The 12553-nt window shown below is 31.7% G+C and overlaps 1 protein-coding gene across 6 annotated transcripts in view; it reads right to left on the bottom strand.

Moving 5' to 3' along the window:
* LOC117166975 (segmentation protein cap'n'collar) overlaps positions 1 to 12553 on the bottom strand; it is a 306553-nt gene that overhangs the window by 3623 nt on the left and 290377 nt on the right. For all 6 annotated transcript variants that reach the window (XM_033351483.1, XM_033351482.1, XM_033351481.1 and 3 more), the window contains exons 8-12: positions 7321 to 7603; positions 6792 to 6931; positions 6495 to 6671; positions 6303 to 6401; positions 2062 to 2426 (exon numbers count right to left, since the gene is read on the bottom strand). In XM_033351483.1, the coding sequence (XP_033207374.1) occupies positions 2062 to 2426; positions 6303 to 6401; positions 6495 to 6671; positions 6792 to 6931; positions 7321 to 7603 (1064 nt within the window). The remainder of the gene's footprint in view (positions 1 to 2061; positions 2427 to 6302; positions 6402 to 6494; positions 6672 to 6791; positions 6932 to 7320; positions 7604 to 12553) is intronic.

Below are 12553 nucleotides of genomic sequence, written 5' to 3'. Positions count from 1 at the left end.
AAAGTTATAAAACTCGAGAGAAAATTTTCGGTTTTTTTTTCAAACGAAACAAAAAAATTTAAATACGCCTAACTTTATGGATTTTTTTGTCCCAAATGGCAAAAATACGTATCGCCTACAATTTTTATCTACAAAACAACATATTTTGACCCCGAAAGATTCTGCGTTTTCAAGTGTAGAACCTGTTAATCAGAACAGTTTCAAAACAGGCCAATTACAAGCAATAAAAAAATACAATTTTGTGAATTTTTCATTTGATAGAACACCAAACGAAAATTTTGAGTAAAATCAAGGACACAAAATTTTCCCAGGATTGACCATTCTATTATTTGTGGTTCCTTTGTTCTTTGACAGGGTTACTACAAAATTATAATGCACTGACAACATATGGATGCATTTTCAACCCAGAAGAATAATTTTCTATTAAGAAAGACGAATTTTCTACAAAATACAGGAAATTTAAATTAAAAAAAGTTGAATTTTGACTTGAAAAATGAATTTTCCACCAAAAAGATACACTTTCAACCAAAGAGATACATTTTCAACCAAGAGGATTAATTTTCTACCGAAAAGATGAATTTTTAACAAAATACATGAATTTTCAATCAAATAGTTGAATTTTAAACAAAAAAAATTGGAGTATCAACAAGAAATGGAATAGCTAAATTTTCGGTTAAAAAATTAATTTTCAATCAAAAAGAATTATTAACAAAATAATTGAATTTTCAACCAAAGAAATTAATTTTCAACCAAAAAAACTAATTTTTCACCGTCAAACGTGGAACAATTAAATTTTCAAAAATGAAATAAAAATTAAGCAAAGCTGCTAAGTTTTTAACAAAAAAGAGGTTTGTACTAAAATGAAAAATCTTCAACCAAAATAATGAATTTTCAACAAAATAGTTACATTTTTCACCGAAAAATGAATTTTCGTCAAAAAAGATAAATTGTTAACTAAACTGATTAATCTTTAATCAGAAGAAACATGAATTTCCAATAAAAAGAAGAATTTAAAAGAAATGGTTCAATTTTCAACAAAAAAATGAATTTTCAAACACTTAAATCCCTTTTAATCAATTTTATTTCAAACATTTTCAGAAAAAAAAAATTTTCCCGTCAAACATGGAATACTTCAAGTATTCCATGTTTGACGGGAATCAACAAAAATAATCAACAAAATAATGGTATTTCAATAAAACAGTTACATTTTTCACCAAAAAATGAATTTTCGACCAAAAAGATAAATTTTTAACTAAAATGATCAATCTTTAACTAAAAGAAAAATTAAATTTTAACAAAATAATGGAATTTCCTATCGAAAATCCAAACTTTAAAAAAATATTTCTCTTTTCAACAGCATCAAAAAACGAATTTTTAACAAAAAAGAAGAATTTTTCACAACCAAACATGGAATAGTTAGATTATCAAAATTTTCAAAAATAAAAAAAGAATTTTCATCAAAGTAGTTGAATTTTGAAACAAAAAAAAAACTAATTCTCAACGAAAATTGCGATAGAAGGTATTTTAAACAAAAAATATTTTTATTTTAAACCAAACACCTTTTAATTCAACAAATAAAGATTAATATTCAACTAAAATGATGAATAAAGATGTCAAGTCAAAAAAGAATAACAAATTAATCAAATATTTGAATTTTCATGCTAAAAAGACGACTTTTCTACAAACCAGTTAAATTTCCAACAAAAAATTCATTTTTAGACAAATAGTTCAATTATTTACCAATATAGTTGAACTTTTAATTGAAAAATGGCTTTTTAGCCATATTGTTAACCGCAAGATGAATTCTTAACCAAACAATTATAAAATGAAATAAATGCAATTAAATTTCCTGACCTGTAGTGACCCTGTTTAAAGAACTATTTTTTGATGATTGTGCTTAACAAATTTGGAACTTATAGTATGAATATTTCAATTCGTTCCAAGGGATTCGCGCCATCTTCTTAAATTCAATGAAGCTTTTAAGTAAAAAAATACAATTAAAAAAATTTACAATAAATATTCTAGAAATTGTTTATTTTTGATAAGGTTTTCTTAACGAACCTGGAAAACGTGACGGTACAGTTGACTGAATTTGTCTTTAACGCGCTGCCTTTCCATCAGCATGAAATCTCGTTCTCGGATCAGTCTCATTTTGCGGTCACGCATTTCTTTAACCTGATCAGCGAGGCTCATGATCTGATCGAGTTTGCGCTTGCGGCAGTTTTGTGCCGCAACTTTATTCTTTCCTCGTCTTCTGATGTCGCGAATCAACGAAAGTTGGGCTTCGCTAAGATCATACTTGCTAAGGCGTTCATTAAATTCGTCCATGGGCAAGTTGATGATGTCGTGCACTGCGATAGGTACGTTCAAAGCTCGGGCGCGTTTTTCATCTCTAGTCAGGTGCTCTTCTGCCTCGCTCTTACGGGCTGAGACATAAAAAAATTAATTAATATTACTCAATCGTTGCTTCAATTATTGAAATAGTATATGATGTACCAAGGGCGAGATGAGATACTTTATTGACTCGCCTGCGGCTCTTACTTGCTCGCCTACGGCTCGTACTGAAAATGTACACGCAGGTCAATCAAGTCCATCTCCCCCATGATTCATACGATATTTGATATAACAAATGAATTAATATGACGGTGTTTTTTATTCTAAAAAGGGAAACTTCAGGTTCACTCCAGAGGCAGAAGAAACGGAATTATTCATGCATGTATAATTCAGGGATTCGAACGAAATTAGGGGCATTTTTGGATATTTGCCAATTATTTCAATAAATTTAACAGAATTTGGCAAAAAAGTAAGCTTAGTCTACAAAATTATAAAAACATAATGAGCATACGAAGGCACAATGTGAAAATTATGTTTTAATCGTATTTTATATAAAAAAAGAACCAAAAGGAATGTGACGAAACTTTCTTTACGGTCCTTTTTGTTTCTTTCCATATAAAACTTTGACGATACACAAATTTGACAATGTGACTCCGTAGCTGCATTATTGTTTAGTAACTTTTCATACTCAGCATTATTTTCAGGTAAATTATATGGAATTTTAAGAAATAATTGGAAAATCTCTGAAAATGCCCCTTAATTTCGTTCGAATCCCTGGTATTATTATAATTATTTTTGAATTTATTAATAATTGTTATGCATTAATTTCAGTAGTAATAGTAAAGAAATTGAATTTTAATTCATTAGAAGAAATTCATTCATAAGAAGAAAAAGTTAATTTTTTTATAATAAAAAAATAATAACAATAAATAATATTATTAAATATTATTATTATTATTCATCTAGAGGGTAACAATTTTTGAAACTGTTATCTGTTGAGATCCTTCGAGGAAACTGAAAAACTCGTCAATCTTGGTCACGTGACCAATTATTAGCTGTTATTATATTCGGCGGCTTTAGAAATTAGAAAAATTAATATTTTGTGTTGAAATTTTGAGAAATGGTTCAAAATATATAAGCGAACGCCTGTTTTGAACATTTTTGAGTTTTTATTTTATTTGAGTAATTCAATTCTATTCATTCTATTTTAGCTAGGGCTCTGAAACCCTGTTCTCAGTTACATTTCAAATTATAAATCTCTTAAGGGCATGTGATACTTCGTCGTGTGGTCAATCAGGTACAGTTCCGACGGCTCTTTTTCCACAAAAATGAAAATGTTTAAAAACTGAATTCGGAGATGCTATAAAATATCATAATGGACGTCCCCGGACTCTTTTTCAGGGATAATAACAAAAAAATGTTATTGTGCTAATTACCAAATTTTATGCATGTGTATTATTTTGTGGTTAGGGTGATTTTTAGCTCTCTGTAATTCCGATAATGTAGGTCTCTATCGTACCGATTCTGTCGGTAAGCACTCTAGAATAATTATGGTGTAATAAACTATCTTACCAGCCTAGCTGGTAATGTAGATCAATAAATTTGAGAATTTTAATGTTCAATTTTTCGCCACTGGGAAATTATTTATGAAATAAACTTTTTTGATTGCCTGCAAACAAGGTTAGTTCCGGGAGATTAGTTACTATGTTTATTTGCAAGTACCATACATAACTTCCAAATATACACACGTTGTTAGCAATGTCAAAAGATTTTTGAAAAAAAAAAACACAAATTAAGTATGCGGGGACGTCCGTGAGCATGTTCGCTATCATTTCCCAAATTTTTAAGACAAAATATTGATTATTCTAGAAAAAATGCCGTCGGAACCTAAAACTGGTAAAATCGATACTAATTCCTAAGCGCTATGCAAATAAATCAGATTTTGCTAAATTAAAACTTTTTTGAATTAAACCAAAAAAAAAGTGTGTGGGTACGTCCGTTAGCATGGTCGCTATCATGTCCCAAATGTTTAAAACAAAATATTTATTATTAAAGGAAAAAAGCCGTCGGAACCTAAAACTGGTAAAATCGATAATTTTCTAAGTATCACATGCCCTTAAAATTTCATAAGGTTTCATTTATTTTCGATAGTTCTCTAAAAATCCGTTGGAATCCCATGAAAGCTGTTAAATGCCGTTTAATATACTAGATAAATTTTAAATCTCTTTCGAATTTTTTTTAAATTCTAGAAAGTTCTTTGTGAAAAGTCTTAAAAATGTTTGAATCTTCTTAAATATATAAGATTATTTTGAAATTCCCTAAACTCTTTAAAATAAAATACCTCAAATCTTCCGAATTCCCTAGTAAACTCACAGAAATCGAGTAAAATATCGTTAATCATCTTAAAATCTCTAATATCCTTAAAATTCCTTAAAAAATGATGAAAACTTTTAAATCGTCTATATTCTTTCAAATCCACTAAAATCTATCAAAAACCTTAAAATTATGTTGAAATCCTTTGGAATCACTGGAAAACTTTCCCATGTTTTAAGTCCCTCGAAATCTATAAAATTTCTTCATAATATCATAGAATCTTTTAAATTATTTGGAAACCCTACGAATCCCTCAAATGTAGAAAAATTCCTTGAAATATTTCAAATCATTCGAAATGTTTTTAAATCTCATGAAATTCTTCGAAATTTAAAACACTTTAAAATCATTAACTTCTTTTGAATTACTTGAAAAATGTTAACATCTTTAAAATCGAGTAAAGGCTGTACAAAATCCTAAAATCTGTAATATCCTTTAAAATTCCTTGAAAAATCATAAAATATTTGATAACAGTTTAAATGCCTGGGAAACTTTCCAATTTTTGTAAATCCCTTGAAATGTATATATAAATTATTTACAATTTTATAGAATCTTAATTTCTTTAGACATCCTATGAATCCCTGTGTATAACAAAATGTCTTGAAATATTAAGCACCTTACGAAATTCTTAATAAATGTTTACGAATTTCTTTAAAAACTTTTCAAACTTTGAAATTCTCTACAACCCCATAAAATCCCATGAAATCCTCAGACATCTTTAAAAGTCACCTTAAAATTTCATTCACATTTAGTTACTCCCTTAAGTCCCCTAGAAATTTGGTGGAATTCCCTAAAATTCCTCGGAAACTTTGAAATCCCTATAATTTTTTGAAATCTTGCAAAGTATGTAAGAATGTTTCATATCCTTTGAAATCGATTGCAACTTTTTAAATCTGTAAAACCCTTGCAGGTCTTACGAAATTGCGCATATTTACTAAAATCTCTACAAATCCCTGAAAACACTTTCAAATCTCGTGACTTTATGTTGAAATTGTAATATCTCTTAAAAATTCTCAAAAAATTTCGAAAACTTTGAAATTCCTTAAAATGTTTTGAAATCTTTTGAAATTTCGATTTTCAAGAAAACGGGTATATTATTTTAGCCAATCAGCGAAGAAGTTTGAAAATATGTTTAAAGGCAAAGTAAACAAATTTTAAATTATTGAGAAATTTGAGAAAATAGTAGCGTGAATGTTATGTTTTAAATGACCACGTCATTTATTATCTCAAAACTACGTCAAATAATTTATGTGCTAACACAAAATACTCATTTCGGGATATTAATTTTGATTTTATTTGTCTGATGTTGTGTTAGCAGAATGATTTTCAAAACTGTAAAGTCATCTAAGCTTATAAATTTGATAGATTTCACTAAGAGCCAAATTTTCTAGTAAGATAATCCGTGGGAGATGTGTAAAAAAATAATCTTAAGCAATCTTGTACAATAAATTATACAAAAAGGCTAAAACGAGATAATGATATTCTGAACCATCAGAATATGTTTGGCTCATTCGGTAATATATAACGAAGAAAAAAGAGGGAGAAAAAGATTTAATTGTATTATAATTATCAGCGAATATGAATAATGTCATGATTACCTTTCTTATCACGCGATAAAGGACGATGTAATGATCCAGAAGTTTCTGCTGGAAGATGATAGGTGTGATTGTGGTGAATGTGTTCAATCGCCGATCGCCCTGTAACAGAAAACACAATGAGTCAATTGAAGAAATTTACTTTTTCTTCAGAGACATATATATATATAATAAATGAACATCCTTTTCCCTTACCAGATTGATGACGTGCAAAGTCGACACTGCAACTGTATTTAATTTCATTCTGAGGACCTGCGGCACCTTCTATTGGACCAGAATAGGCATTCCCTGGAGCACCAGCAGCAACGGTTTGGGCATCATATTCATATTTCATCGGTGTAGTTGGATGCGCAGTGGCACCAAGGGGTGATCCTACTTGGATGAAAAAGAAGATTTGGTAAGTTGATTTTGCATATTATTTCCTCGTTTTTCAAGAATCAGAAAATGTTTTAGCTTCAATTTCATCATCCTGATGAATAGCTATATACTGACCGGTCCCCTGTTCCTGGAAGTATCGCTTAGCAAACATCTGATGCTTCTTCTGTGCAACTGGAGCCATGCTTCGGTCAGCTTGGCAACGAGGAGTGTTGCCATTTCTTCCATAACTGCAGTCGTAGGGCATATGGTATTTGCTGTAACATATTGAATCCATTTTATGAAAATAAAATCGCAAAAGCAGAAAAAGTAATCACAAGTTTCTTATTGAATGTCTCATTCTAAAAAATATTTTTATGTGAGTCATACAAATAGTTCGCAATTAAAGCTCTTATCTGATGAATAAAACGTTATTTACGGCTACGTGGAATTAACTAAAATGTTGTATTGCTGTAGAAAGAAATGTTTGTTTAGAACTACTTGTTTCATTGGAGGAATGATTATTATTCCTCCAAATATATTTGAACATTGGCGTAAGACAATAAGTCAAGGACAAGAAAATCGTCGTAGTCATCCATCAGTGTCAGTGTCAATATCAGGAGTTGAATTAAATTGAATTTTTGTAGATAAGGAAGAAAGAAATTACCTAGCATAGTCCATGGAATAATGAGAATCGGCTTGTGTATGGCTAGAATTTGATCCGGTTTCCATCCACTCGCCATCAGAAACTGATCCAACTCGTTCACTGCCCATGCTGCTTACAGCACTATCACTGGAGGCATCCATCCTCTCATCCGTGACACAGGGTAAGGTGGTTACTCCAACCGATGTTGTTGTGCCACCTGCCTGTACTCCAGGAAGTGCTGCAGCTCCAGTTGGACCAGATGCATTGTTGCTGCTGTTATCCAGCATTCGCATGGTGTACATGCCTAAAAACAAAAAGAAATATGATTTCATTAGAATACATCTTAACGTTCTGTTGCTGATATTAAACATCTCTAGTTGCATCATTTAATCCATCAATACAAAGTCTCTGAAAAATCCCTACCTCTCCTTCTAGCACTCCACGACTTCACCGATAGTTTAGACATTCCAAGGAAAACTTCACCTTCAAATTGATTGAAACAAATTTTCAGAAGGGTCAATTTAGGTTTAAAATGAATACTAAACAATTCATAAATATAAACTCTCCAATAGGTTGGCAAAAGTGTATACCATATACCTCGCAGATTCGCAATTCAGAAATGTACTGGAACGGTTTCGAACTCAAGCAAGATAAATCACCATCAAGATGTCGAAATTATATAATAGAGGAAACAATTTTAACATAATGAAAGAGCAAATGATTGTTTAATTTACTTTGACGTTTTTTGTAAGGTGGGGGGTCCTCGTGGCTTACTGTTTCTCGCAGGGGGAGGGAGGAGATAAAATCTTACTTCAAATAGAACGATCGTTTTTAATTACTACGTATTAGAATGTGTGAATGAGACCCTAATTCGAAGTGAGATAAGCTACCTTAACACGAGAACTTGCATGAAAAAATGCATGGACGTGAAGGAAGCTAGTGAAGTATGCCAGGACAGAAAAGTGCCTTGAATACTAATGGTTCCAAGTGGGGAGTTTGACATGATGACTTTGTGAGTATCTTCACTTGGGATGCTAGCTATAAGAGATTGATCAGCAACCTGGGTCGGAGTATTGCTAAACGAATGTGTTATTTAAATAAATAACACAGGAATTTTAGATGAATCTAAAAATTTATACCGCATTTCCCACATGAATCCTTTCCTCATTTTATGATGCTTTTTCGGTGGGACGGAAAGGAGAATGGTAGCAGATTATAGTTCATTACAAATTTATTACAAAAGACTAAAGCTTTAAAATTAAGTTTAAATGTAAATCATCATCTTCCATTTGAGAAAGAAAAAATAATGGTAAAGTGTAACCAATTTATCAACTGTTATGATTATGAAAGAAAGCTTCATCAATCTTCTAATCTACGAGTCTTTCGCACTCAAGACATTTCATATTTAAAAAGAAGTTATTTTGTTGAAACATTTCTAAAAAAAAACACTTTTGACCAAAATAGACATTGGGAATCGGATATACCTTTAACAATAGTTTTCAAATATTCCCATTGGATACATTATTTTTATTTGGAATAAAAGGGAAATAATTGCAAGTTTTTGTCCGTGCCGTCCTCACCGGCACAAGAAGGTAAAAATTTATGAAATATACAAATGTGCTGATATGACATTCCGAGAAATAGTCAGTGACGCTAACTGCTGGATCGTACGTGACTGGATTCAGATTCCAATCGCACCTTTTACGACATTCTTTTCCTTTAGCTAGCGATACGACATATAAAATATAAATTAATTCTTCGATTCATAACCCATCTATTAGAATGCATATTTTCCTCTCTAAATTTGAAGTTACTGATTAATCAGTTAATATCCTGATTGATGTCACTCAGTAACGTACTTCTCATAGCTTCAAATTTGAACAGGGCAAATCTTGACACTAATTTATGATGGATGGTCATGATTTAAAAACAAATACGTAGTTAACAAATAAAATAATGTTTAAATACATAGGTGTTGAGCAAATGTCGATGAAATATAGCTGATTACAGTTTGTAAAAAATTGAAGTAAATATGAGGTGTTTACTTTTTTCGTAACTTTCATGTAATAGTTGTGCAATTTAACAATCTGTTAAATAAAGTCATAATAATGACTAACAAGTTGTGAAAAAAGGTTGATACATTTGTTAGTGATTGTGTAAAAAACGCAAATACAGGAATCGATAAACGAAGCATTCAGGAAGAGAGATCAATATTTTTAAATATATTTGTTAATATTTTAGCAGATTAGTTTCTGAGAAAATTTAAAAATATTTTCTCAGTTCACTGCAAAACGTGCCTTTCGCGCATGAGAAATTTGATTAATTAAAAAAAAAACATTGTAAAAGAATGTTGCTATGATTACAATTTAAGATTAGACCATTTTTTCGCTCTTCGAATCAACATATAGATTATACGGATTATACTGTGTATAATCTTAAATTTTAAAATTTGGGACAACAATCTATAGATATTAAGCCATACAATCTGGATGTTATTTTTAAGTAAACTGGATTATTAAACTAAATATCTAGATTTTTCGTCTTCACTTATATAGGTTGCTATCCCAAATTAATAAATCCAAAACCATAAACGGTATTATTCATTTTTCTCAGTGTGAGTCGTCATCATTTGTTATGGTATGCATTTTTTTGCATTACATTTCGAATTCAGAAACGGTATTTCAAAATTATTTCATTTGCAGATGCAAAATGTATGACCTATGCTCATCATGTCCAGAAGAAGAAATCTTATAGGTATAAAAATGGATTCTACACATTCCTCAGAACAATTTTAACCAGGAAGCCGATTCGATATTGAATGGCGATGCTGTAACAAGTGGTTTGGCTTTTCGTTACGAAATTATTTTTGTTATTCTTATGGACAAAAGAGTTGATAAGGCTAATTGCACTTTCGATTGACCTCGTTGTCGAGAACGATGGTCGGGAAGAATTGCGAATGGCAACCAGCTTAGTGGTTGTGTTAAATTTTTTTGGTGAGTCAGCATGACTTTCCGTTTGACGGTGTGATAACGTTATCATTAAATGAAGTGCGTTAGGTCGTATAGGTTCGGACTTTAACGTGTGTCAAAATTATTCCTAGATAAGAAACAACTTCTCAATAAGTACAGATGTCCTTATAGTATAGTATTGAGTAAAATAAAATATACTGAAGTACATGTTTACTTTAACATTTTATGAAGCCAGTATATTAGAATTCTTGTTTGCATGGCTATGTTTGATAAAAAATTAGTTAACGTAGGGGAACTGCGCCTAAAAAAATGATAATATTTAAAAACATTAATTTCTATATTTTTAAATGTAAAATGTGTCTAAACTTCGAAATCATGACTAACTTAGCCTTGGCTAACTTTATCATATGACTAACTCAACCTTGACTTAAAAGCAAGCATAAAAGTATCATAGACTGATGGACATCCAACGAAAAGTATCAATATTTTGATCTAAGTCTACGAAACCCTAAAAAAGTGTACGGAAAATAGGGTTTATTTGAAGCTTTGTCACTTAATTGTTATTCGCAATAATTTTGAGAAGCAATAGTTCAATTTATCAAGGGACTATCAGTTTCTGACTTATAGGTTGATCGGAGAAAAAACGACGGCCATCAATTATTTTTTCGCATTTGTCGGTCGTAAGTCAGGGTCGACAAAGACGTCGACAGCAATACTAGCGCATAGAAATTCTGGATGACTTAGCAATTTGTAAAAACATTTGTTCTTCTGATAACGTGAATAGATTGGAAGAAAATTCTTTATTTTGTTTTTCGTTTGACAGATAATACGGACATCACGAACTTGAAAATCAAATTGAAAATAAAGAAATGTGATTATAGCATTGTTGACCCAGCCAGGATGCTAAGACATAATTTAACAGGAAAGTGTAAAGGTCAGAACCTTCATCATACTCCTTCTCTTTCCTGAATAGTTTTCCAATCATCCTTAGATCAAAAATAATATATTAAACTTTGAATTTTTTAAGACACGTGTTACGTACTTGGTATGTACACGATGACCCCCATGCTCGCCATTCGTAAACCCTGTGGAAGTTGAATCTCTTTACAATTATTCCTTCAGCTTTTCGAAGAATTTCAAGTTCTCTTGTTTTAAGGGCTAAATATCGAGAATCTTGGCGGCGTAATATATGCTGTAATGGGTGTAGCAATGCATATACGTGAAAAAGGAAGTTAAAGCCTTTTCAGGCACCACCGAAGTGTTTAGCGCCTCCAGTTTGCCAGATGTTTCCTTTCTCTCTTTCACAATAGTTCCCAGGAGTGTACCGGCATCACAAGCCGGTGCTTATTATTGACCACAGGATAACGCATTTATGCTAATCAAGATTAGCCACTTATTCAATAAAGAATCACTCAGATTGTCCAGTAGAAACTGTGCTTTCTTCACGAAATCGATCACTTGAATAAAGAAATTAGCTACACTGTAAATGGCCCAATCCGCGCACTTGGGATTCGCAATGTAACACTTGACATTATTTAAAAATCCAACAGCTGGGACGCACCACTAAGTGTCTATTTCAAATGCAGGAATGATGTCCGTAACAGAAATTGCGGTCGTTACACCTCAACATGAGGTGATAACAAATAAAGCAAATCGTGACAGCCTCAAATATACATTGTACATTTTAGAGTCTAACCATATCTTTTCTCATTTTTGCAATAAATTATAAATCATCCAGATTCTAGCCCCGACGGAAATATTCTCCTGACTTAAGAACCACACAGACCAGAAGTAGATTTGTGAATGAAATTGAAATGCCACGTTTCTGACATATTGTCGCTTGAAAAGTTGTGCATCAGATCATGTTTAGATGAAGTAGCTGTTTTTTACTTTAAATAGAGTAGGTCAAATTCGTAATTTTATTTGTCTGAGGCAGCTTTTTTTCTGAAATGAGTCATGATTGAGTACACTTAACTGATTGTTTATTGTACAGGTATGAGAAACCTCTTCCTCAATATCTATTCACTAGTGCTTCAACAGCATGAACCGCGCATTCGCGGTGCAGTTGAAACGCGTATAGTACATATTCGCGAGCGCGGCTTAAACATAACTAAAGTGGATTCGGATAGACAAGCCAACTCGCGCGGGGCGTAACCGCTTGCCTGGAGAGGCTGGCGACTCACTTACTTTTTCCTACTTTATTGGACGATTACAAATCTACAGGGCAGCCCGCCTTATAGCGGGGTCTGGAAATATGTTATTATTCATATCAGTTATACACACAT

The sequence above is a fragment of the Belonocnema kinseyi genome, chromosome 2 (assembly GCF_010883055.1).
Source record: "Belonocnema kinseyi isolate 2016_QV_RU_SX_M_011 chromosome 2, B_treatae_v1, whole genome shotgun sequence".
Lineage (NCBI taxonomy): Eukaryota > Metazoa > Arthropoda > Insecta > Hymenoptera > Cynipidae > Belonocnema > Belonocnema kinseyi.
This window is presented reverse-complemented; position numbering and strand designations above follow the sequence as displayed.